Genomic DNA, 27,100 nt, shown 5'->3' on the forward strand with positions numbered 1-27,100 from the left:
GGTATTTTCCCAAGCTGGAACGCTGCGCAACGCATATAAAGCTAAGCGCTGGTGGCAGGTAATGGTAGCACTGTGCCCTCCTGACTCACAGCGATGGCTCACATTATCCAGCTGTACGTGGTGCTTTCCCTGCTGCTGCCGGCGACACAAACGCAGGTAAATATGCCTTGGGGCCGGGACCAGCCGCTTCAATGTGTCCCGTAGCATTAAGACAAGCTTTTTCCTGTGTTTGAGGAACCGGGGACCACTGTTTCGATGCATTCAGTAGCATTATGACAAGGCTTTCCTGTGTGTGTCTTCTCTGTAGTATTTCGTGTACAACCCAAAATGGAGTCCGAGAGCCTTCACAGGTGGGTGGCGGTTTCATGACCGGTCATAGTGTCGTTTCAATTCTGATTCTACACCGTGGATCACAGGGACTGACTTTAAGTCTCGTTCCCCAGACGAGCGCAAAGCTGTCGTGCAAAGCGACCTGGCACCGATGGACGAGATCATCAAAGCCAACGAGGTTCAAGGCGAGTGCTGATCGGACCATTGACGCGTGTTTAAAAAACCCTCTCTTTCTCCTCTATTTAACATCCGGGGGTATCCTCCGCGCTCTCTCTCTCTCTCCTCAGCGTCCCGCATAATCGACAGCAGCACCAGCCTCCGCGAGGGTGACATCGCCGTGTCCACCGGACGCAGGACCAAGACCTGCTTCGCCAAGAGCTGCCAGTGGGCCAAGTCTGTGGACGGACACGTGTACATCGCCTACCGCATCGCACCGCAGTACAGTGAGTCTGACACTTCGACTCTGAGTGTGTGTGTCTGTGTGTCTGTGTGTCTGTGTGTGGCGCTCTACTCTTTCAAACGCAATGAGGCTCCTTACAGCCTGACCCACTTTCAACGTTCAAATACCCACTTTTGGGATTGTGATGCCGAACTGTGCGTTGTTATTTGAAGGCATTGTGCTCGAAACGTGTGCTTGTGTGTGTGTGTGTGTGTGTGTGTGTCTGTGCGTGTGCGTGTGTGTCTGAGCAGCCGAAGCAGAGACAAAGGTGATCAAGAAGGGGATGGAGAACATAGAGAAGGGCACCTGTGTGCGATTCGTTCCGCGGACACACCAGAGAGACTACCTGGACATACAGTCCAAATCAGGGTGAGAGTCATCAAACGCTCATTCACAAAAATCCTCTTTTCAGAAACCAGTCAACCCGGTCCCGAATGCAACTCTGTTGCTAACGAATACAAACATGGCATCGTACAGTCGTCCTTAATGAGACAGCACACATTAATTTAAAAGAGCAGTTGCATTTAGGACGTCATCTCTCTTCCCGAAGACAGCAATACCAGAAACGACCCTTTCATAAACACACAGCCTTGTGAGGCCCTCGGAGACTGTAACTTTGATTAAAGGGCTACACTAATGAAATGGGCTTTGGCTTGACTTGTAGCCACCGAGTCTCTGTCCTTACTGTGTGGTCGGCGTGCGTCAGGTGCTGGTCCTACCTGGGAGTCCGGGGAGGTCGGCAGACCCTGTCGCTGCAGAGCCCTCACTGCATGCGGACCGGAGTGACCTCCCACGAGCTCATGCACTCCATGGGCTTCGTGCATGAGCAGTCCCGCGTGGACAGAGACAAATACGTCACCATCATGTGGCCCAACATCTACAGAGGTAAAGGAACAAGAGCTCGGAGGGGGAACGGTGTTGTGAATATACAGCCCGTTAAGCCCTTTGAGATTGTACCTGTGATTAAGGGCTATACAAATAAAATGGAATTGAATGGTGGTGTGTGCGTGTGTGTGTGTGTGTGTGTGTGTGTGTGTGTGTGTGTGTGTGTGTGTGTGTGTGTGTGTGTGTGATTGTTAAGTGGCAGGTGACAAGCGATACAATTTATTTGGACAATAACACATGCTTTACATTTTGTTCGCAGACCGTTTGAGGAACTTTGAAAAATTCAAGACAGACAACATGGATCTGCCCTATGATTATGGCTCCATCATGCACTTTGGAAGGCAAGTAAGATTGATGAACATCGTTTTGCAGTAACCTTTTGGGTTGGCAAACATGTTTTTTTCAGACAGAAACTACATATAATTGTATATACACACATAGTTGTTATGGGGTTTGATGTATATATCTCTGGTATTTACTGTATATTCACATGCTTTATTGTAGGTACGCTTATTCTGAAGTCGGTCAGCCGACAATTATCCCCAAAGACCCCAACGTTCGCCTGGGGATGGGCTCGGCCCCAAGCCACATCGACAAGATGAAAATCAACCGCCTTTACAAGTGTGGTCGGTATCAAACGCAACTAAAATAAAAAAAACATTCATATGCAGGAATTATTTAACTGAGTCTAAAGTAAAACAGCTCCTAGCAATAGCATATTTTATTTGAAGAAACTGGGAGCTGGCCCGCAAAACGCTAACCTGTTAAAAAGCGATGCAATTAGTAGACTGACTGCTCACAATTGAGGGTTTGGCTGTCCCATTAAGTTGATCGAACTACCAGACAGGCTTCGAGTTTTGTTACCTTTTTTTAGAGACATCTTTCAAACTTTTGGTTCTGGGTGCAAAACCGCTCGTTTGGTCAACAGGAACTTGAACCCTTTATCGTCATTGGAGCATGAAGAGCCTTAATCGTGCAGTCTCTGGCGCCGTCTAGTGGGCAAAATGTACACAATTACAGCCGATTCAGAAAGTGGACTTTTTACATCTTTATTCTTCTGGACCGAGCTAGACGTACAGTACGAATGTCGAATAGTTTCCTGCTAATTGGTTAACGATGCAATTGTATGGTTGTAACAATGCTCTTTTTGTTTCTTCTCTTTTAGTTGATTTGGATGATTGACCACCAGAATGCGATTGAGCCTGGAAAAAAATGCCTATAAGAAAGTTAAATCATGCGACATTTTCAATAAATATGAATTCAAATAATTCCGATTTTCCTCATTCCTTCATCCATAAAACGGTGTTGTTGGAGTCCTTTGAAAAAATGGTTTCAGCAGCTGCAGGCAGTTTCGTTTGCATAAGCATAAATCACTACATCATACGTTCGGCAGTTTTTCTTTTAAAATTGAGGCTTCATTTTCTGGTATACAGAGAAGAAATAGTAACTGAGAAAATGTTACTGAGTAAGTTATTCAGTAACTTGGTCAGGGAAAAATAAACTGAATCAATTGTCACAATATGTCTAATATATAATAACTATGTAAAACTACAGGCCCTATTACATGTTAGAAGTTGAGACTTTTTATGAATGTTGAAATGGTAAGATTTCACAAGATAGTGTACAGGACAGACAAGTGTTTCTAAACATTCTCAACAAAAGATTAAATTAAGTTTATAATCATGTTGCAATATAAAATATCATTCAATTACATTTATTTGACTGTCCCAATGCAATGGAAACTGTCCACAGTCATCAGCCGTGAAATTGCCCCCTTTGATTGAAATAAACATGATAATGTGGGAATGCTAGGGTTTTCACTGAGTATATATGGCAAAATGATTGTTATCATGGCTGATAGTGAAACCAAATGACAGGTTGGCTGCTAAGTCAGCCCCAAATTGGTGGGTCTCTCACCCCAGCCATTATTCACTCAATGGCAACTTGCTACGCTACGGCTAATCCAAGCACAACCCTTGTGTACACGTTTTCCTCTTCTGAAAGTGCTGAAGGGACAAATCCAGGGGTCAGCACCTGGTGTGGATTGCAGTGGACTTATGTTGATTACAGACAGGTCAAGTAAGGGGTCCTAATCGTGATTTACCTCGAGACATGGAACCAATCAGTACTGAGGATGGGAGACGAGGCGGGCTATATAGTCGGCTGGGAAGGGATGCAGAGTTTATTCAGCTCCAGTGTGCAGAAGTGCGAGGCAGGACGCAGCCGGGTAGACAGTGTGAACCCACAATGTTCTCCGCAATGATCCTGTTGGCCGTATGGGTTGGAACCGTGACCCTTTCTGAAGCCCTGCCTATTAAGGTCAGCTGAGAGACGGTTTCCTTGTACACACTTTTTTTCTGTTTTATTAGGTTGTGTGATTGCTTGAATCTGAAGCTGAAACATATGACCGCTGACCTTTTGATTACAGAACGCCACTGCAGTCCATGAGGCGAAAGTGAGACTGAAAAGAAAATATACAGGTGGGTACCTCAGGGGTGGGTACCACACACACGCGCACACACACACACACACACACACACACACACACACACGCACGCACGCACGCACGCACACACACACACACACACACACACACGCACACACACACACACACACACACACACACACACACACACACACACACAGTGTAATGAATATAATGACACTATTGAAGTGTGTGTATTTTCAATGATCAATTGCAAATGCATTTTTCACTCAACATTACCTTCCTCACTTTTCATGGGATAGGGGAATATTCGGAAATGGACTACATGAATGCAATGGACAAGATACTGCAAGCCAATAACAGTAAGTACTTTTGATGCTATTTGTGATATTCAGTTCTCTTGCAAGTCACATTGTGACCCAACTCGTTAGGGCACAATCTGACTTGTCTGCAGCTTGCAGACTCTCTTGAGCCCACGTGTTACTAGCAGTGAGAGACACACACACTAGCAGTAACTAGGTGTACTAGCAGTGACTACGTGAGCTGTACCCCTCTCCAGGACACTTGTGTACAGCTTGCAGACTCTCATGAGCCAACTTGTTAGATGAAGAAGTCCAAAAGCAGCAGCACATCACATTTATTCCAACAACTTAAACTGTGGCACGCAGCAGAGTGGAAGATGTGTGTTATTTATTTTTTTCTTTTGTTAATCATTGTTATTCTTCGAGTAAAATCAAAACTTAAAAAATATATTTTCTTTTCACTTACAGAAAAAAATAGATTAAAATCGACAATCGGGTTTGGTTTGAAAAAATCGGAGATTTTACTTTTAGGCCAAATCGCCCAGCCCTACTCGCTAGGGGACATGTTTTACAGCTTGCCTACTGTTACGAGTCGCTGTCCTGGATGGCCTAGCAGTGAATAGATGATGTGTACCACTCCCCAGGGCTGCGGCCTCCCAGAGGAATGAGTTTTAGGGAGGGGGACATCGCCAACCCATACATGAGGAGCGCCATCACCTGTCCCGGCAACGCCTGCCTGTGGCCCAAATCCGTCGACGGATTTGTTTATGTTCCATACATTGTCTCTCCCCTCTACGGTATGTATGTTAGGACTGGATTAACCAGGGACACACTGGGTATTACCTAGGTCTATTTTTATAGTCATCGCTTTTTAAAAAAAACAAATAAGGCCAAGAATGGACTACAACCATGGTATTTGAAAAGACAAACAACATCTTTTATACAAATTGTTAGTGCTTGACACTTGGTCCTGTGAAGATCCTTACTGTACCGACAGCGCTATATTGTTTCTCTTTCTTCGGACAAATGTACTTATTGTAAGTCGCTTTGGATAAAAGCGTCCGTTGCATGACCCTGAATGTAAATGTACATGTAAATGTACATGTATGTCACAGTGATTTCAATTTGAGGATACTTTGATGCAGATGAAGTTTAACATGATGATTCGTAACTTTGTATTTGTTTCCCCTTGTAGACAATATGGACAGAATCACCATAGAAACCGGCATGCAGGACATCTCCTTAGACACGTGTGTCAAGTTTGTTCCGCGGACGCATGAGGGAAGCTTCCTTGATATTCAGCCTCGATATGGGTAAGTATCTATGACCATATAATATCTGTTTACTGTCATATGCAGGTTTGGGCATATGCGCCTTAAAGGGGACATATTATACCACCAGGTGTGATGAGCCGTTACAAGTCGTTTTGAAAATATGCTCCTTATGACATCACAAGTGGGCGTGTCCACCTAGATGTGTGACTATCCAGCACAGATCTAGGTAGACACGCCCACCTGTGAGGTCAGAAGCTGCACATTTTCAAAAACGGCTCGTGAAGGCCCATCCCGCTCACACCTGGTGGCGTGTCGTGGGACCTTTAAAAGAGGGCTTTATCCGCCGCCCTGTGGGGTGAACTTCCTGCACCGTCTCGTCCTCTCCTCCGTCAGGTGCTGGTCCTACCTGGGCCAGACCGGAGGCAGCCAGGTGCTCTCTCTGCAGTCCCCCGGGTGCATGTGGTCCGGGGTGGCGTCCCATGAGCTCATGCACGCGCTCGGGTTTGTGCACGAGCAGTCGCGCTCGGACCGGGACCGCTACGTCACCATCATGTGGAAGAACATCCAGCCAGGTCCCGTGCTCCGCTTTGGCCTCATCATAGCGGCCGCATGTTGCTAGGCAATCAAATCCACACCTTTGGTTTATTGGTAAATTACTGTGTGTGTTTGTGTGTCTGTTGGTGTGTTTGTGTGTGTGTGGTTTGTGTGTCTGTCTGTGTGCCTTTGCGGATGTCTGTGTGTGTGTATATGTGCGCCTACATGTGAGTGTGTGTGTGTGTGTACCTGTGTGGATGTGTGGGTTTGTGTGTGTGTCTGTGTGTGGGTGGGTGTGCCTGTGTGTGTGTGTGTGTGCCTGCGTGCGTGTGCCTGTTTGTGTTTGCCTGTGTGCGTGTCTGTCTTCACAGACCGCATTCATAACTTCCAGAAACAAGCAACGAACAACCTGAACACTGCATATGACTACAGCTCAGTCATGCATTATGGAAGGTGAGCCACTCCATTGGGCATAAGGGACACAGGTCCTCTGTTTATGGGTCTCTGGACAGTAATACATATTTGGTGTCTCTGTTTTTCAAACAGATATGCTTTCTCTGGAGATGGTGGTCCTACTATCATCCCTAAGCCGGATCCTTACATTCCCATTGGCCAGCGAGATGGACCAAGTCTACTGGATCTTCACAAGATTAACACACTATACAACTGCTAACCAGCCCTTATAATCTTTAATGTGACTAATGTGATAACTGCAACGTGCTTCATTCTCCACTGAGCAAATCATACTGGAATCTTCTGGTAGGGTCAAATCAAATGGTAGTCGTATCTAGTGCAGAAAAAGGAAAAATAATAAAATAACTACTTTCTTCTAGTTAAAAGTTTAAATAATCTTTATGAGGTATGTATGGCTGGCTCCCTTCTGAATAATAAAGTGAATCTCTCTCTATCTTTACCTTTGGGGCCTTGTACCTTGTGTGTTCAGTGTATCATTTTCCCCGTCTCTAGAACAAGTTGAATGTGTACTACTGAAGTTGCAATTCTGATAGGACTGTGGTTCACTGAAGGTTTCTGCTGTATCATGTCATTAAATCACAAATAACATGTTTATGATGAAAATGCTTCCTGTCCATAAAATGTAGCGTGCCGGTTTCGACCAGAATGTCCTGTGAGATACAGAGCTCAAACTGGCTCCAGAAGTACAGTGCGCTGTCTGAGTCGTTTGTTTCACAGACCAAACCGAACGAACAAGCTTTCAACAATCCCTGGAATTTAAGTGATGTCCCCTCCTTATTGCCCTCCATAGCCCAGTGAGGAGCCCCAGGTTGCTAGCGGAGAAGGCAGATGATGTTCCTCTGCCTTCTCCATCTGCCGACTCAGCAGGCTCTCTCTGCTCCACACCGTCTCAAGTGAGCAAGTAGCGGAGGAGAGGGAAGGAAATGTAGAGCGATAGATACACCAGGCGAAAAACTGCAAGAGCAGATGAAAGTATGAGTGATGAGTGACCAAACTCATCCTTTTACTTAATTTCCCAGAACAAAGTTCCAAAATAGGGTTAAAAAAGTCAAAAATATTAAGAAACTGCAGGTGTTCCTTTTAAGATATATCAAAATGGATATTTTGAGATTAATTAATTAATGTCAGACGGTATAAAGAATAAACCTTCCAAACAAATATAATAGGCTGTATATATTTGTACATATTTTATTATTGAAAATGTTAAATTGCATTGTTATGTTTTCTAGAAGATCTGTTCTATTTTTTATGGGTTAAGTTAGTAGTATTCCCATTATTATTATCACCATATAACCATTAGGCTAATCAAATAATAAACATATGGACAACATTTTGAGACACGGGTAAACTTGCTTAAACCTTGAAGGTCTTGAAGAATTTTTTTTTGTATCATTCACAACCAATTTCATTAGCATTATAGATTTATTTTGTAGTTACGAGATCAAATAATTGACTGTCTGAAAGCCATGTGTACAATCTAGAACGCCGAACAGAGACATATTTACTACGCATGCGTTTAGGCACCACAGATCACGCGAGAACTGAGCGTACGAAGGAGGGGCTGAACGAGACTTCGCTGCAGCCTCTCCAAGCTACAGTGCGTCTTTGAGATCGCACAGGCCTCAGGTTTTAAACCTGGTAATTCACGTTATTTGTATTTATCGCTGCCAGACATGAGCGATAACGAGAAAGACTATGGCGCGAGAAATATTAAGAGGGTACGTATTGACATTTCAAATGGCTGTTCACACGTATATTGCTTATTTAAGAATACATATTCTATATTTCAATACGTGTAGGCCTGCAGCGTTCTGGTGGCTAATTCGGCTAGTTGGCTAAAACATGCGACGTAGAAAGAAAGACCACCTTGTTTGTTAAACGTTTTCTGTATGTGTAGATTGTCGTATGAACCAAAAAACGGTAACGCCGTGATTGCCACGAAAGTTCGTGTTTGTACGTGACATGTCTACGTCTTTGACGCTAGTGTCAGTCGTAGTCTCGCGGCCTCGCGCACCGAGCACGTAGCGCTGCATGCCTTTGTGTCCGCGTGCTCTCCTGGCTGCAGCGTTGCAGGCCAGTGACGTGAAGGTGTAGCTTTAACACGCCCATATTATATCGATTGTATGTGTCACTTTTTTAAAAAATGACAATTTCGTCATAGATTAACAGCCATGACTTGTTTTTGTTTTTTAAAGTTGGTTCATTTCAGATTCCTTTGCGGAGAAAGTGGGCCATTTTAATTACCCGTTTAATGCTTGTTCATATGGTGGTGTGTTTATTTGTATTTGGATAAACGTAAACAAACGGCATAATAAATTGTGTACTTTGCGTCCCCAGCGGCCATGTTGGGTTATTTCTATATATGTCAGTGACCATCATGTTAAAGACTTTGAACAGGTGTCGCGGGCCCTTGAATGTAAATGATTTTCAAGTTTAAACGGAAGCCCTACAGTGTTTTATTATTTGGTCATAAATGTTTAAACGTTTTTAACATGTACTCGACATTTCTGCATTCTTGTACTCGATATTGAACATTCCATTGCATGTTTATGAGAAGTTTATATTAAGTTGAATGAGGCTGCAAGTATAATTGTAGTCATATTCTTCATCCTTTCTTTTTCATTAAGGTTAATGTTGGAAGAAGAGAAATACGGAAGAAGTCACATGTCAAGTTTATGTTGAATAATATGAAGCTCAGATGTGTGCCACTGAATTTGGGGATGCATGCTAAACATGAGGAGGGAAGAAGTATGGGAAGTGTGTGAGATGGGGGAAGTAAGAAGAAGTGAGAAATTTGAAGAAAGAAGAATTTTATGAAGTAATGAAGTTAATGAAGTAATCGGGGATGAGGTCACGGGGCTAAGTAACTTCTAGTCTGTTTGTACAATGCGTGCATGTTCATACAAAACACTTGGACACACAAGTTAACATTTAGCCACAACCATTCCGTTTTGAGTTCATTATGTTCGTAGGCTAATTATACACTCACATGCACATACTTAGCCATAACAAGCATTCCTAAATCCACACATCTAAATTCTCCTGATACACACACATTACTCACTGGAAAGATTAACTCGTAACAAAACTGCAGGCAAATTGGGTCATGTGGCAGCGCGGCCGCCCTGTAACTAGAGGCGTGTTCGGTGTGTGTGGTTTATTCAGGAGTCGCGCTCAGCGTCCGGGAGCGCGAGTCCGCACGGCTCGGGGAAGTCCGCCAGCCGCTCCCCGGCGCGCTCCCCGGCCAACTCCAAGGAGGGCTCGCGCCACACCCGGTCCAAGTCCCGCTCGCGCTCCAGGTCCAAGTCCGGGTGAGTCACGGCGGGGGGGGGGCCGCAGCCGTCTCCGCGTGGGTTCAGGTCGGGCGGCCGCCGAAGGGGTCGGCGGGATGGGTGGTGTCATCGCTGTCTCTATTTAGTCTGTGCTCCATGTGTGGTGGTGCTGGAAATTACGGTCGCGGCGGGATATGGCCCCGATATATTCCGAAGATTATGACCATAGATGGTATTTGTCTTCTCAAATACCGTGGTTGTATTCCAGTTCTTGGGTCTTAATTTCATTTGAAAAAATGTTTTACAAAAAAAAAAAAGCCATGACTATCAAAATAGACCTAGGTAATGCCCAGTGTGCCCCTGGCTAATCCAGTCCTAATAACGCTTGCAACGTGACGCCAGCACCTCTGGTATAGCCAATGTAATGGAGCCTCTCCCGAGACGAGCAGCTGTGCTACAAGTTCCTTGCAGACAACACGCAATGGCATTCCCCATCTAGTTCCTTGGTATTCGATTGGATCGTGCAGAAAGTTGCCGCCACAGCTGTGGGTCAGTTGCAGACTATTAATAAGGTGGCCCAGGACTTTATAAAATGTATTATTACCCCAGTTTGTGTAGCTGTGGTCGGATCACAAAACAAATGTGTAGAAGTTGACTGAACGCAGGAATGACTCTCCTTGTAGTGTAGCGAAGGTGGCGTTGTGTTTTCACGGTGCCTTCCTCGTTGTGGTTTCACAGTGTCCTTCCTCGTTGTGTTTTCACGGTGTCTTCCTCGTTGTGGTTTCACGGTGTCCTTCCTCTCCCCCGGTTGCGTCTCTGCAGGTCCCACTCCCACCGCGGCTCGCGGAGGCATTACAGTCGCTCACGTTCCCGCTCGCGCTCCAACCGGCGGCGTTCCCGCAGCCGCTCCTACAGCGGCGAGAGACGGCGCCGCAGCCACAGCCGGTCGCCCATGTCCAACCGCCGCAGGCACATTGGCAACCGGGTGAGCGGGGCACTTCCTGTAGAAACACATCTGTGTGACTTGGCGCCCGCCCACGCGGCTTAGCGCTGCGTGGCTAATGCAGTTAGTCGTACGAACTGGGGGGGGGGCGGGGGGGTAGCGAGAAAGCATGGGGACGGAGAACTGGCGCACGGGGAAATTCAAATGATGGGCGGCGCTGTCATCTCTTCCTGTATGGTGATATCCCAGCTACTGGTCGCCTCAAATTCAATTATCTCCTGGTGGTGGGCCCCCCCCCATGTCTGTTGACGTGTAAACCGATAGTACTTGTTAACTCGCCATATCTGGAAAAAGCGTATTCTCTTCTTCATATTTCCATGATACTGGTTAAACGCGCGATATTGCAGCAAGGCTTTTCTTTTCATAAACTGTTGCGGTTCTCCCCACATCTGTTGGGTTAGGAACACTCACCCAAAGAGCTGCTGTACTCAAAATCAACAGGGTGGTCCATGTCAGGGGAAAAAGCGATGCAAAATCGATTTTAATACCGGTACACACATTTGCGTTGCAGGCGAACCCTGACCCCAACTGCTGCCTGGGCATTTTCGGCCTGAGCTTGTACACGACGGAGAGGGATCTACGAGACGTCTTTTCCAAGTACGGCCCACTGGCCGACGTCTGCATCGTCTACGACCAGCAGTCCCGACGCTCCAGGGGCTTCTGCTTTGTCTACTTCGAGAACAGGGAAGATGCAAAAGAGGTGGGCCTCCGTAGGGTGCTTGTGAGTGACAAGGGTGTCGACGAGGGTTCACGGCCTTTTAGGGCTTTGAGGAATCATGTTGTTGTTGTCGTCGGCGCTAGGCAAAGGAACGAGCCAACGGTATGGAGTTGGACGGACGGCGGATCAGGGTGGACTTCTCCATCACGAAAAGACCTCACACCCCAACCCCGGGTATCTACATGGGCCGGCCCACATAGTGAGTCCGACGACGACGGCCCTGTTTTCATGATCTCTGGAGCCTGCAGGGCATTTTGATCATGTGACTCACCTTCTGTTTCGCCACAAGGATCAGCCTGGTCCTGACCCTTCACAAAGAATTCCATAAATTACGATTTAATCAGTGCCAATCAGGGCCTGCGTCATAGTTGATTTTGACAAGTACAAGTCGCTGCTGGCAAGACGGTATTGGCATCGCCCTGAAGCAACAAGCGGTAACGTTAGGAGACACAAACATAAGTTCTGTTATGCAGAAATAGACTCCATCCCCAATATCAAACAAGAACAAGAGTAGGCACCGTAGACTTTCTCAACAGAAAACCAGATTTAGCCGTTTTGAACCGCGCACTGTGGAGGCGTCACACGTTCAGTGGCTCTGATTGGCTGAAGGAGTAGACCCATGGAGCGAAACAGAATGTGAGGCCACGTGACCCAGACGGTTCTCCGGGCTGGCTAAGTCCTCCCAGTCGCTTCGAATTAACCCTCAAGCTCTATTTACAACGCACGGGCTTCACATCCTCAAAAAGGGGAATGCTGTGTCTTTTGCTTCTTCTAGTGGCGGCGGCGGCGGTAGCAGCAGTGGTGGCAGCGGAGGAGGTGGAGGTGGAGGTGGTGAAAGAGGCAGTGGAGGAGGTGGTGAAAGAGGCAGTGGTGGTGGGGGTGAAAGAGGAGGCAGCAGCAGTGGCGGCGGCGGCGGTGGAGGAGGAGGAGGAGGCGGTCCCAGCGGCCCGAGGCGCTATTCGCGGGACTACGACCGCGGCTACGACCGGGGCGACCGCGGCTACGACCGAGGGGGCTATGATCGCTACGACGACCGGGAGTACTACAACAACCGCTCGTACAGGTGAGTCGTCTGCGGGCGCGCGTCGACCTCTGAGCGGGGCTCTGGCGGACCGGGGGTGCCGCCAAACCGCTGGGGCGTTGAGCGCTGTGTGAACTGACGCCGCTGTTGTTCCCGCAGGAGGAGATCGCCGTCACCGTACTACAGAGGAACGTACCGCTCCCGCTCCCGATCCCGCTCGTACTCGCCTCGTACGTACCCTTCAAGCGGCCCGCATTGCACATCGGTTTCTAGTTGTGTTTGAGTTGCAGTTTGTAATTGTGTACAATGCTAAGCTAACGTTTTGGCGAGGGGACAGAAGGCGAGGGAGCTTGCTAGAACGCCGCCGCCTTTCCAATGCCCCCATAGGCTATTATCGATTACATGAGCACTGCAGGATCTTATTTCTTGTGTTTTTTGTTTAACAGGTCGTTACTGAACAGCAGCTACTTGACTACAAAGTGTCCACTCCCCGTTCAAACCCACGGATGAGTCGACCCGGTTTTGGTTTTCTTGAGACTATTTTATTTTATGTAAATGAGTTATTCTATTTGTATGACTGCGACACTTTGTCGGAAATTTCAGAAGTTCATGTGTTTTAAATGTTAATTGTATAGCCCCCCCCCCCCCCCCCCCCCCCCCACACACCTGACTCTTTGGTTGTTTTTGGTACAGTCGGTTTCACAAGTATGAGTGGATTTATATTCTCAAGTCTTTTATGTGATTAAACAAAAACAGTCCACCCTTTTGTCTTACGGTCTGTCATTTTACCACACACAAACTCAACCAAATGCAATTGAATCATATCTGACCGTGAATTAAATTTGCTATTGCTTCTCCGGGTCTTAAGTTTTGCATTAATTTATGAAGTTTTCAGTGTCTCCTCAAACAACCATTATACACCCTAACCCTACACTTATATGGTGGACAATGGAAAAAAATCTGCACGGAACATTAGACCAACCTGAAGTGCATTACGTAAGCATACAGCCCTAATTCGGTCGAACTGGAGACGCTAATTAATGATAATTACAAATAAATGTATATGTGATCATTGGCTATTCGCCCTATACGAACCGTAGTCCTACAGGTTAAAGCGAGAAGTGTTTGATCAAGATTAGTCAAGGTTTGCATACCGACTGCCATTTTAAATGAGGACCTGCAACCGTAGGCGTACTACTAATATTTAATTAGTAATGTCGTTTTACCAATGTTGTGAATAGTATTAGAATCAAGTGTTAGAATATTTAGATATGCTGGCGAATAGATTAGAACGTTTTTAGAGTTTAACTATCATTAACGTATTTTATGTCTTTAATGCTACATGATTAGGAAATACAGCCAAACGGGCCTTAAGACTATTGGAATTGCTCCCAAAACATTTACATAACCCTGCACAGTCTAGCTCCCCGTCATGCGTTAGGGATGTACAATTCCGACCCTGCGTAATTTGTATGTGGTAATTGTTTACTATTCTATGCAAAGGGCCTACACATTTCGTACGGTACTCCGTGTACACAGGCCTAGATGTGAAATTCATGTGATTACGGCGAGTCTGCAACAAAAGAGTGTGGCAGTCGTGCAAGATTGCCACCCCCTTTTGTTGCAGAGTCGCCGTAATTACTTGAATGCAAGTCACATGCACATATACAGTACAACCCCTAAGAGACTCCTCCCAGAACACCAGGCTGCGGAACACACACACACACACACACACACACACACACACACACACACACACACACACACACACACACACACACACTACCCTGTGCTCTGGCCGCCTATCCGTATAGCTGCAGCTACATTCACAATGATGGACGTTTTCTCACTTAATAAAAGAAAAACATGCACAGGCCGTCTCATTTAATGTATTAAACGTCCACACATGGGAGTGCTAGTGGATAGACCATGCACCGCTGTGCAGTAGTAGCCTATAGCCTGGTTCGCAGTGCAGGCAGGCCGACCCCCTTCCCTGGATGTTCAATAGGGGAGTGGCCTGCCTATGGATGGTCAATATCTTTGGATTTCTAACTGTATCTGAATCCATCATCTTAGGACTGTATGTGCCATAAAGGAGGCATGCCTATTGTTGTTTTAATCACACGTTGACACGTATAGTTTACACGGGCCCTGGTGCCCCCAGGGCCACCGATACTTCGCTACATGGTGACCTATGACAAGAAAATTGCCAAATTGCGAAAATCTGTTAGGACCTATAGGCTAACACTGACAATAACAGCCCGGCACATTATACACACACACACACACACACACACACACACACACACACACACACACACACACACACACACACACACACACACACACACACACAGTAGTATGTTGTGTGACGTAAAGAGCCGAGACGCTTGGCTCTATGATCACCTATTATTTGATAGGTTATATGATAACCTTTTGGCCCAGCCCTATACCTCTTAATGGTCACCCACTTTATAAACCAAAATTAACTTTCTATAGCCTGCTGTACCACCAGTAGAAGCCATACCCGGGGCCCATTTGCACCACCAAACAAATGTTCTGATATTTTAAGGGAGAATTATTTAGAGGCGGTGCTTCGCTCCAGAGAAGCGTCGTAACGACACATTTTTTTTTCAATCTCTGTTAAAAGAGTTTGACCAGGGGCAGGCTTGGTGCTGGGGGTCGCCTACATCTGGGGGTGATTGCGGTTTTCAGCATATATTTTCTATTTTATTTTTTATTTAGTTTTTGTTGATATTTTTCTACTTCCCTTATTGTCGCCTCTCCACACATTGACACCCCATCGAGATTCTCCCTTAGACCATGAACAAACTATATGTTGGGAATTTAAGTCCTTCGGTCACAGTGGAGGACTTAAAGCAGCTCTTCTGCGAGAGGGATCTTCCAGTAGCCGATCAGGTTCTGCTGAAGTCCGGCTATGGTTTTGTGGACTTCCCCGATCAGAACTGGGCCATAAAGGCTATTGAGACTCTTTCTGGTGAGTATAGACTTGATTGCATGGATGATGCTGCAGTTACAGGAATCCATATCGAATCCGGATTGGACATGCAACAACAATACTTGGGAACGAATTTATAATATTAATAATTGCTTTGCTCGTTTCTTTTCTCGGTCGGGACAGTGTTTGGTGTGCGAACACACCAGTGCCAGAGTTTATGTTAACGCTCAGCGTCAGTCTGACAGATTTACGTGAATTATATCTCATAGGATAGACTTGGCACTGTACTGCCCCAAAGACGAAAGAAAGCAAGACTCCTCCGAACGTAAATAACGCGCAAAATACGAACATTGTGGCGATTCCTTTTTCTTCTAGTACTTCTTTTGCAATCGCCCACTGGAATGTATGGGATGGTCTGATGCTCGGGGTAGGCATAATTATTTTTCACTTATTTTTTATCTTGATTTTATTGAAAAGAACAGACCAAAGTGACCGGAGTAAACTTGTCAAAGCCATGTTCCTATGATGTCTGGGTATGTTTTTACGAGGAGTCTTGGAGGTGGGTGATGGGGGTCCGGAGGAAAGAGCTCATAAACAGGTAGCTGGGGGGACGAGGTGAGACGCCACGCCAGGCCACTTAGACATTACAGCAACGAAAAGCCAAACATGCTCCACGCTCAGCCCGGGCGTAAAGCACCCACACTCCGCCGCTTTATCCACACAAAACACACACCTACCGATAAAACACCCGCCGTCCTTCCCTCAAAGCATCCCGGGTTTGATGTTGCATTCTTTACTTAGAAGAAATAGCCTCATTACAACCAGGTTGGTGGGAGTGGAAAGCATGGCTGCCCGTTCCCCCTCATACAACACACAACACACTATTAAGCTTATCAAGCGTTTGGCGCCGATTTCCTGCAATGTGAATCACACTATTTGACATGGTGTACATTTGCACACGTCCGTACGTCATTATCCGACGTTACTGCTCAATAAATAACTGTTGTGTACATGTTTGGGGGGCAGTGTTGTTGGCGGAGTGTGTGTGTGATACTACGGTCGCCTACTTGTGAAGTGATTGGAAGTGTTACCGTAGGGCCTATACCCATCATGTGCCTGCTGATGGTTACTCCAACGCTATGGCTGATGTTACACTATCCATGTCGTCCCTACAGGTAAAGTGGAATTACACGGGAAGGTGATAGAGGTAGACTACTCTGTTCCCAAAAAACTAAGGTAGGCTCCATGCTCCTGTGTCGTTTCCATGCTGTTTAAATGTTGTGGGCATTGGCTGTGACCTGTACTGTATAGGGCGTGATGGGGGGGGGGGGGGGGTCATTGCCTTTGCCAGCCATTCGCCATGTTATTAATGCCTATTCAACATTGGGTCAGGAATTGTGATTCAATTCTGATTGTAGCCTTTAACAGTTTTGTTTTAACATCTGCAGAGCACATTCAAGCCCTCAAAGTTTGTGATCTGCAAATTTGATAGATATGTATGGCTGCAAAAGATTTCTACTGAAATTAATTAATCAATCGAAATTGTATGGCCTTGCCCCTCTATCAGGCGTATTTCTGTTACATAAGTATTCACCTGGACGACTAATTCCTGCTTTACGTGTAAGAATATTTCTCTATCTTCAACACTGCAGTGTTCTACGAGTTGCATACCAATGAAATGAACATGTCCTTTGCTGTGCGTGTGTATGTGTGTGTGTGTGCACGCGGGCGCGCGAGTGTGCGCGTGCGTCGAGCAGTGTGCGTGCGCGCTCCTGAGAAGGAACAAGGGTAGGCCCATATGCTGTTGAGTGAATTCATACGTGTCCCAATGCGCATGTGCTACAGAAACGGGGTGGTCGAGAGCATAGTGTCCAATCGATAAACGAATCGATCAATCCGGTGCTCGTATGAGAACGACAACGACCGGCGCTATGCGTCGAGGCGAATAATATCTTATTAATGTTAAATACAGGCCTGCAATGAGATATTCACACACTCACATACACACAGGTCCCTCCAGGAAATAGTACATTGCGTGACAAAAGTGTAAGATATTCAGATATTCTTGTGGAGAACACGTGACCTGTGATTTACGCGCTCCCAGCCTATTCCTCCCGCTCGCGCTAGTACAGGAGGGTCTTCCTGTGCGGATCAACAGCTTATTTGAAACTCCAAAGCTGTAAAATCGGACAACTACTAAGCCATGAAATGATAAAACATGTAGACATTCTCTTTTTATTAAGCTAATTGTGCTGGAAAAAGAAGAATGTCTGGGCCACTGTGTGGTCTTTAAAGCAGTAGGCCCCAATATGCTGCGAGACGGCGCCCCTCCCCACCGAACGGCGCACGTAGGCCATAGCGAAGAGATCCATGATGGCGGCCATGATGCCCCAATGAGTCTAGTGGCCTCCTCTCCCCTGCATGTTCTCAAGCCACAGCCATAGCATAGCTATAGCTACAGCTAGCCATAGCTGCCTCACCAGGGCAGGGCAGAAATAGTCATGCGTGTGTTTTTAAATCCGTAACCAGCCATTTCCATTCCTGAAAATAATGTATACCTAGAATGATATGGCACTAATGTGATTAGGAACGGGAGGAATGCCAGGGGATGTATAGGTGTGTGTTTTAAGGTGGTGGAAACATAGTGATCTGGGTGAATTATTGTGTAGGCCTACGGGAGCGTGCCTCCCGAGGAAAGCGTTCACGCCTACATTTTCCAAGAGGACTGCTCGCCCGAAACGTATGGGTTTTACACAGATACTGCGCTTTTATTTTGGATTGCACCAAAATGTCATTTTTTTTTGGTAGTAACGAGCGAGGTCTCGTTTATTGTGAGATTGTTATTTAATTGTGTTTGAGAATTAAATTGAAAACCACGTTAGGATTGTTTTTTTAGCCAGTTATTACATTTGTGGTAATTTAGTCTTAATAGTTTATTTTCACTATTTTCCATTATTTCATCTGTGACTCTGAGGTAGGCCTAAACAATAGTTAACTAATAGTTATTAATTGTTAACAGTTATAACAATAATTTATAACAATTCACATCAGTATCCTTACTGCTTTTTGAATTTAGGCCTATGGGATGTGGTTCCGGTTGTGTTGATTATGGTAGGAGTTTTATTTACATAAAGAAATAATATACATTTTCAGTCCTTTTCAAAGGCTTTCAAGAATGCAAGGATATTTTTTAGTTATTGTAATTAGGAAAAATTACCATTAACCAACATTAGTTTCACACTGTCATTTTTTTATTGGTTTGCAATGCCATTACCAGAATAATTTAATGATCTATGTATTAATCAGGAACAATGTTATCAAATAATACATTTATATTGTGTCAGTTTGTGTTCGTGATTGTTCATAAATAAATATGCTGTAAAAGAATTGGGCCTTTTTGGAGCAATTTTAAAGTTTTGGCTAAAAATCTATTGTGGTTATGATTAAAGCAAATTGTAAGGCCAAATTAATTAATGCTATTCCTTTTATGTTATTTTGGTGCCACGTAGGCCATATACACATTTTGAGTAATTTCATAATTTTGTTATCCATTCTATGTTATTATCATTAATTAGATTAGACTTGAATTACCTCTTGATTCGTATTTTTTATGTATGTAATTTGCCAATCAAATATAGGGCAATTCATTATTAATAAACCTATTCCGTTTTAAAATAAAATTAAAGAAAACTTACAAATCAATATATCAAGTTAAAAATCATTGTTTATAATTACATTTTACAAATATATTTTTGCTTGTCTCAAAGTGATTAAAACAGTGAATAAGTTAGTTGGCACGTGCAATTTTGCGGTTGAAATTAGCTTTGCCTATATCTGTATGTAAAAGCATTTAAATGAATACAAATTGTATTGTACACATTATACACAAATTGTATGCAAACATGTTAGGGCAGAATAATGGGGAAGGTTGTTGATTTGTAGTGTCTTGAATTAATCATTAATGAGAAAAATGTATTTTCCATAAAGAACTTCCTGTAGCTGCACCCTGAACATTAACATATGTATGGTTGGTGGTTCGTTGGAGTCTGAGTTTTCTTCAGGGTTAGATTTAATTATTGCAGACGCAAAATGAGCAGTCATTTATAATAAGTGCTTTATTGTTGCAATATAAATAAAGTATTAAGCATTTACAACTTATTTGTATTCCCCCACGATATTGGGACCTTCTACAGGCTTTCAAAATTAAGTTTAAAATAGTATTTTGTATTGCTTTTTCACTTTATGTTGATATTTGAGATGGACCATTGATATTGGAATATAGCACAGATGAATCCATTTTATTGTACAAAGTGTTTTTAAATCATTATCGCGCGATATCTAAATGGCAGTTCATCTTTTGTTATGGAAATAAAGGAAAGGTGGGGTTGTTCCTCGCAATAAGTCCAAATATTTCCTCTCTGTGACTTGTCAAGCTAAACACAACACGGTTCAGTGTGTGTTCAAACCACGCATCATGAGCACACCAGCGCTGCTGGGATAATCACATGTCCCTCACATGTTCCCTGGGTTTCACTGGGATCAAGTCAGACCGGCAAGACATGATCTCTCTTGTACTGTGAATACGCAATGGAGGCTGTTTCAACACACCTATGGAACTACAGACACCCGCCAACTGAATGTTACGTCACATGCACATGCGACACGTACATACGCCTTCCATCCCAGCCTCCTATAACACAGTGACATTACTTTGTAGGAACCGGTATCAAAACGTATACACCCTTGCTCCACGGTGGCTCTAACCGGTGGTGAAACATCTGCAGTGCACCACACTATAGGTTCATATGCAGATGCACGTCGGGTTTGTCAGCGCGACACTCTGAGTCATAACAGCGCGGAACACGATAGCCATCAGTTGATCCACTCCCAAGCCATTAATAATCCCCAGTGGGATGCTGGGCATGGGGCAGCCCCGGGAGCCCGGCTCCGGTTGTGTCCGGTGAGCGATAGCGGAGGGTGGGGGGTGAAGATGGGTGCTACACCGGTCCCCTCTGACTCACGGTTCTCCCTGGCTTCCCGGTGACTCCCCCCCCCCCCACCCCCCATCCCGGGTCATCTTCCACCTGCCCGGAAGATGCTCATGTGACAAAGCAAGAGACTCGGACCACCTGACTAGAGCGAGAAGGGAAAGATGAGGAAGGTGATTCAGCCCCAGATCCATCCCTGAAGAGTGTTCATTTGTGTTCATCGTCATCTCAGAGGGATTTTGAGACTGTCTGTCTGTTTGTCTTTTGAATGGTGAGCTTCTGTTTTAAAACTGACATGACAGCGTCACAATCAATCACTTCAGTATCCATTTAAGAATTTAAAAACCCTCTTCACAGTCAGTCTTGACAATGGAGATGGTGATGACAAGCTATTACTAATTGTTCAGGAATATTTTGAATCAAATGTGGTGATGTAAAACACGTTACTGTACGCAGTAGAAAGCGATCCATTTCGTTTGCGGAGTGATGGTTTTACTGTGAGAACAATTCCCCGTTGCCACAGGGAACGGCGCAAACGCATCTTAGCGGATGATCGAGAATAGATGAAAGGGAATTCTAAATTCTCTCACTTTTTACAAAGCCTCCCAGACCTGGAGATGCTCGTTTTCAAGATGTTTTCAGAAGGATCCGGACCTCCAGACGCTCGGCTGTGTGTTTAAGACCAAACTGTGTAATGTACGTTATGACAGACGTGTTACCCTACACTCCCTGGTGCATTATTAACGTGTTAGCGTATAGTAACACCTGTTAGATCGAGGAATGAAGCAGGCTGATAGAAGGCTAAGGAATGACATGGGTGGAAGGGACTGACAGGCTGTGTTAAGGGGGGGGTGTGTGAGACTGCTGTCTCTGCTCCGGTCCCTAGAGCACATTCATGACATTTAAAGGATATTGACACAAATTAATTTCATCAGATGCATGCATATTGGAAACTCCTTTATTTTGTTATTTTTCTGAATGTACGGCATACGGTTGTCACTGCTTGCTCACGGATAGAGGCAGGTGGTTTCACTTGAAGGGAACTGACAGATTTGGAGCAACAATTGTCAATGTTGTCAGGAAATGACAGGTATCAGTTTTGGTTGAGGAGTGCCATTGGACGCATAGGACACAGTAATCATAAGATGCTTCAAACCTGTTACCCAAACTTCACTTGGTCTTTGATCGAGAAAGCTGGATGTGAATAGGGCAACCCATAATCAGGCTTGAACATAATTTGGAAAGGTCTTTCAACGATGGTCACTTTTTCACCGGTTTGTTAGATAATTTCCCCCTAGAAATCATAAATGTCAGTGTAAATAATCCCTGTTTCTGCAGTTCATGGAAGCACTGTTATCTCGGTCGTTAAAGATTGTTTGCGATGGATTTATGATTTTTGGCTGGTGCATCGGTGGTAGTTAGGCGTTGAAGAAATGTTGGTATTTTAAATGGGATTTACGAGGAAATGGAATGAATGTAAATGTAATGTTATGAGACGCATGGTTGGTACACCAGTTCTTTCAGGCAAAGTCGTTTTTAGCATAACAGCTGTTATGTTAAATGCTCCCTCTCTCCCTCTCTCCCTCTCCCCTCTCTCTCCTCCTATCCATCTCATTCGCTCGCCACCTATTCTCCTCTTTCTTTCTGCCACCTATCCCTCCCACACCCCTCTCTCTCTTTTGGTTTCCCTCTTCTTTCCCGCCTGCCTTCCGTCTCCAGCCCACATATGTGTGCTGTGTGCGCGCGGGGCCCATGTGACATGCGCTGTGCACGGCTACGACTGGTGGAAGGGGGCAAAGAAAGGAAACGAGGAGGAGGAGGAGGAGGAGGACAAGGCTTTGGCAGCCCCCTCCTAGCAGAGGGCAGCGGCCACGTGCCGGATGTCCAGTTTAGTGTTTCCCCCGCGGCCCTGGGTGTGTCGCTCCCACGGAGGGCCCTGGCAGCTGGGGCCGCCAGCAGGTGGACATTCAGTCCGCTCTACCCCATATCGTCGCCCGCTCCCCCCCCCCCCCCCGCCGTGGAGGTCGGACCTCCTGATGGGTGGGGGGGGGGGGGGGGGGGGGGGGGGGGGGGGGGGCCGCTGAGCAGGTGACATGAATATGGCAGGACCTCCTGATGGGGCTTACGGGCCGAGGCCCCCGTGTCGGTTCATCCTACACCGGCAGGTCAAGTGGCAGCCACGGAGGTGTGGATATGAGAGCCAACCGGGAGCCAGTTGTCTCTCCCACTCTGTGATGGGTTGGCCCGGGGCCCGGGGTTAGGGTTGGGCCCCCGGCGTGGCCCTTCCCTCCCAACAGGTGAATGGGCTGCCTGCTCATCATGTCACGTCTCATCACAAGGGTTTTTTTTTTGTATGATGTGTATAGGGTTACGCTGCTCTTCACAGTGGCACCGTTAACATGGGGCCGCCCTCTTTGTACTGCACACATTCTAAGACTATTCTCAGTATGCATCTGTGTGTGTGTTTTGGGAGTGGGGCTGTGTTTGTGTGTGTGTGTGTGTGTGTGTGTATGTGTGTGTGTGTGTGTGAGAGTCTGTGTGTGTGTGTGTGTGTTTGAGAATAGGGTCTGTGTGTGTGTGTGTGTGTGTGAGTCTGTGTGTGTGTGTCTCTGTATGTTTGAGAATAGGGGCTGTGTGTGTGTGTGTGTGTGTGTGTGTGTGAGTGAGCGACTGTGTGTGTGCGTGAGTGTGTGAGGGAATGAGTGTGTGTACGTGTTTGTGTATGTGTGTGTGTGTGGAATGGCATGGTTACGGTCCACATTTGTAGCCTCCATAAACTGTATTCAGCTGTTACAGGTAAAAGATGACACATTCCCTAGGTTGCTATGGGAACTGGATTTGAGCATTTTCTGCTTAGTTATAGGAGTCGGAATTGAATCCCAATGTTATTTTTCTGAACGTGTAAACCGAAAGCCTTTGCATGGGGGGGGTATGGGTGGGGGTACGGGGTATTGGGGGGAGGGAGGGGGGGGGGGGGGGGGGGGGGGGGCAGCTTAAGCCCTTGCGAACACAATGGGTGGTTACAGCTTTCCCCAGCCACGTTTGGAGGGCACACTTTTTGTTTTTCAACATGCTGTGCCACCCTGGGTTTCTTTGTACAACTTATCATTATAATGTCTTTTGATTGTGTTTTCCCAGTCCGATGATTACAGTTTAAGGTTGCAGCAAACCACTGTGATCAGCCCAGAGCTGCAGGGGAGAGCCTGTAATTTCCCCTGCGCGGCAGCAGTGGCAGCAGTGCCGTCCCTATCGGTAGCCGGTAGCTGCAGAGCTCCGCTCAGCCTCCGCCGGCCCGACACAGGACTGTCTCTCTCTGGTCGGGTGTGCTGCTGCTGTGATCTTAACCACCTACGGGGCTGAGGGGGGCGGCGCACGCTCGCCACGCCTCGACGCCGCCACCGTGGATCCGGCTCGCGTTCTCTACTTTCTGTTTCATTCTGCCTCAGCGGGTTTTTGTTTGTTGTGCTGCCGCTGTGGCTGTCCGTCATGGCAACCGTTGTAGTACCCGCCTTCCTGGAGGAAGGGATCCCTCCGTCTGCGTTCCTAGTCAGGGCTGCTTCCTGGATAATTAAGGGCTGGGGTTTGGAGGGGTGTCATAAAATGTGGCTCGTGGAGCTCTTTGAGACGAAAGATTAACACAAGAGGGGCGGGTGTGTGGGTGGAGGGGGCTGTCCTTGTGCTGATTCAAGCCGTGTGAATGTATATTCCAGTGGCACTCCTGGATCTGTCAACGGACTCTCAATCTCACGCCATCCCTGTATTGACCCCGAAAAAAAAATTCAGTTTTCGTTTCCTCTTTTTCCCCTGGTTTTTCTTTGTAGTTTCTGTTCTCTGATTGGCCGTGGATCAGGGGGAAATGTGCTGAGTGGGACACCGCCGCTGCTCCTTCCCCTGACCTCTATTATTCACCACACCCACTCCGAGCCCCGGCCCCCCCCCCCCTCGTACATATGTATGGAATGGAACGGCATGGAAAGCCCCCCCCCTAGCCCAGGGCAAGAACAAGCCGGCTACAGTTAGCAGTTAGCACCCCGCTAGCGGATCCCTCCAACTCATCTCAGGCAGGACAGTTTGGCCATTGTGCTTCCTCTGTCTGATTCCCCTGTGGAAGGAAGAGAAAGACCTTGAGTGGACTTCCCAATCAAAGAAGCGTGGTGTGTGTGTGTGTGTGTGTGTGTGTGTGTGTGTGTGTGTGTGTGTGTGTGTGTGTGTCGGTGCATACGTGTGTGTGTGTGTGTGGGAGCGGGTGCTTGCGTACGTGTTCCTGTGCGGTTTTTACGCATGGTTTTCATTTGCTTATATATGAAAGACGCAGAGTGTTGAAGACAATGTTCTGGATTGTCTCTGTTTGTGGTTGTGTATTGTATGTGCGTGTGTGTGTGTGTGTGTGTGTGTGTGTTTGTGTTTGTGTCTGTGCGCGCACGTCTGTCTGTTGGTGTGTGTGTGTGAGCGCGATTGTGCCAGAATGAGGGCTCGCTAATAGAGGGCAGTGTTTCCACCCCTTTGCAGCTGGACTAGTTCAAAGGGAGAGGTGCTTGGAGCCTTAGCCTTCCCCTAGCGGCCATCTTGGTTCCATCTTGGTTCCATCCACTGAATGCGGAATCCCCCACCCAGCTAGCGTTTGGAGCCAAGATGGCCGCTAGGGGAAGTAGACCCATTGGATCTGGTGGCTGGTGCCACTGAGGTGTCCTACGTCCAAGAACCAACACAGAAGCAGATAATGGTTCCGGAAGATTCAAATATTTATATTATTTCACCCACTGGATTTCTTGTAGGCCTCTTTCAGTATTTTGTCTGAAAATTATTTTTTTATTTTTTGTTTACAGCTTCTCTAAAGGTCTGCTGAATTCTGCACTTCAGCGTAACAGGGTCATAATTTTGTACCAAAAACAGAATAGCTCGGAAAGACACTGGTTCTCCTGAGTGCTAATTAGTTGCTGAGAAACAGCGCGCTCCCCAGCCAACATGGGACTGAACGTGTTTTCTGAAAATACGTAGAATCACAGCTTCATGGCACTAGTCTCAAATGATCTCATATGAAAACAAACGATTTGTCTCATAATTCCTGATGTCTTTGCACTGGTGTGCATTTTTCTGCAGCTGTTGTCTAAACGCTGTTGAGACAAGAGAGTTATTAATCAATATAATTTACCATTATATTAATTCTCCTTCTGTTGTATATTCTGTGATATTCTGCAGACCGGTGCAGAGTAAATTATCATAGTACAATCATTGTAGTACTATGAGTCCGTATTACATAATAAATATATTTTGGGTTCTGTGCGCAGGGGGGTTGAAATCCCTCTGCTGCGATCTGGCGGCCTCCAGGAATCCCTCTGGTTCCATTAGATATTTGGCAGCTGATTTGAGACCATAATGGCTTTTGTTTTAAAGCGCTCTGCTTGACCCTGTCAATAACACAGAGGAGTCGCGTGGTGCAGGCCGACGTCATCCAACCAGGGAGCGGTTTCAACACCCGGCCTCAACCTCGTCAAATTACCTAGCATCAGTCAATACTCCAGCGGTAGAGCGAGGGAGAGAGAGGGAGGGAGAGAGCGGGGCAGGAAGGGAGAGAAAGGAGAGAGAGAGAGGGAGGGAGGGAGAAAGGGAGATAAAGTGAGGGAGGAAGGGAGAGAGGAAAGGAGAGAGGAAGGAAGGAAGAGAGGGAGAGAGAGAGAGAGTAAAAGAGGGAGGCACTTAGGGAGGGAGGGACAGAGCAAGAGAGAGAGGATGAGTAGCGTGTGTGAGGGTCAGTTCACCGAATGAGTCACATGCTTCTTGGCATATATTCACTTTATTTTCCCCGGTTACCGGGGCGCTGTCATTCAGCAAAACATTTAATTGAACTTCCAGTGGAAATGACTGCACGCTGCTTATTTTAACGACGGGAGTTTATCACACCATTAACATGCGCTGCGTCTCTCGCGGAGACATCGGGTGCTTGTGATTCCTGGCGCGTAGGTCTTCTGTAATGTTGACTGTTCCTGTGGGGGCTGCGTAGCTACATGGACTGAATGAACGCAGAGCTTCGTGTTTAGTTTTAGTCGCTACATATAGACGCAGTGTCGGCCTCATCGCCGCCCGGCGTCGTGACGAATTCACCGGTCACCACCGCAGACACACTGGTCCTCTGTGAGACACACTGGTGTCACTGGTTAGGCTGTGTAAACACAGGACACGCGTAGCATAACATACTTACATTATTTACACCCAGTATTTGGATTATCTAGTATTTAGCGGCAATGTTATACTTTCGTGTTGACGTTTTTTTTTCCTTGTTTATTTTTTTTATTCTCGGCGATTGGTGTTAACACCATCAACAACATTGACTTACTAACCTCATGTATTATTAAACGTGTAAAATTGCAAGATATCATTACAATTTCGAAAAGCCGCCCCTTGCGACGGTCTTTCCGACCTACGTGAACGACCATGTTGGGACACTGATGCCCTCG

The 27,100-nt window shown here is 46.2% G+C and overlaps 4 protein-coding genes across 7 annotated transcripts in view; all 4 read left to right on the top strand.

Moving 5' to 3' along the window:
* Positions 1–93: 93 nt before the first annotated feature.
* hce2l2 (high choriolytic enzyme 2-like 2) lies at positions 94–2,836 on the top strand (the record flags this gene model as incomplete). The annotated part of the gene is made up of 9 exons (XM_079733844.1): positions 94–156; positions 308–350; positions 444–515; positions 618–773; positions 1,021–1,138; positions 1,476–1,654; positions 1,914–1,995; positions 2,159–2,280; positions 2,820–2,836. 9 exons carry the CDS (start codon positions 94–96, stop codon positions 2,834–2,836), a joined length of 852 nt encoding a protein of 283 aa, XP_079589970.1.
* Positions 2,837–4,416: 1,580 nt separating this feature from the next.
* Positions 4,417–6,883, top strand: LOC307073886 (high choriolytic enzyme 2-like; the record flags this gene model as incomplete). Its single annotated transcript, XM_079733845.1, has 6 exons — positions 4,417–4,462; positions 5,047–5,199; positions 5,598–5,715; positions 6,070–6,248; positions 6,582–6,663; positions 6,757–6,883. The coding sequence occupies 6 exons, from the start codon at positions 4,417–4,419 to the stop codon at positions 6,881–6,883; spliced, it is 705 nt and encodes a 234-aa protein (XP_079589971.1).
* A 1,380-nt stretch (positions 6,884–8,263) lies between these two features.
* On the top strand, positions 8,264–13,458 carry tra2b (transformer 2 beta homolog). 3 transcript variants are annotated; one of them, XM_079731593.1, is made up of 8 exons: positions 8,264–8,402; positions 9,312–9,995; positions 10,779–10,941; positions 11,471–11,659; positions 11,761–11,876; positions 12,453–12,740; positions 12,858–12,928; positions 13,145–13,458. In XM_079731593.1, the coding sequence occupies exons 3-8, from the start codon at positions 10,909–10,911 to the stop codon at positions 13,153–13,155; spliced, it is 708 nt and encodes a 235-aa protein (XP_079587719.1). In that variant the 5' UTR covers positions 8,264–8,402; positions 9,312–9,995; positions 10,779–10,908; the 3' UTR covers positions 13,156–13,458. The 3 variants fall into 3 exon arrangements, with proteins under 3 accessions (XP_079587719.1, XP_079587720.1, XP_079587718.1); XM_079731594.1 differs by having other exon boundaries at positions 8,272–9,502; positions 9,850–9,995; XM_079731592.1 differs by having other exon boundaries at positions 8,272–8,402; positions 9,850–9,995.
* Positions 13,459–15,354: 1,896 nt separating this feature from the next.
* igf2bp2a (insulin-like growth factor 2 mRNA binding protein 2a) overlaps positions 15,355–27,100 on the top strand; it is a 52,073-nt gene continuing 40,327 nt past the window's right edge. For both annotated transcript variants that reach the window (XM_079733126.1, XM_079733127.1), the window contains exons 1-2: positions 15,355–15,696; positions 16,833–16,893. In XM_079733126.1, the coding sequence (XP_079589252.1) occupies positions 15,522–15,696; positions 16,833–16,893 (236 nt within the window). In that variant the 5' untranslated portion in view covers positions 15,355–15,521. The remainder of the gene's footprint in view (positions 15,697–16,832; positions 16,894–27,100) is intronic.

The sequence above is a fragment of the Pollachius pollachius genome (genome assembly GCF_949987615.1).
Source record: "Pollachius pollachius genome assembly, chromosome: 3".
NCBI lineage: Eukaryota > Metazoa > Chordata > Actinopteri > Gadiformes > Gadidae > Pollachius > Pollachius pollachius.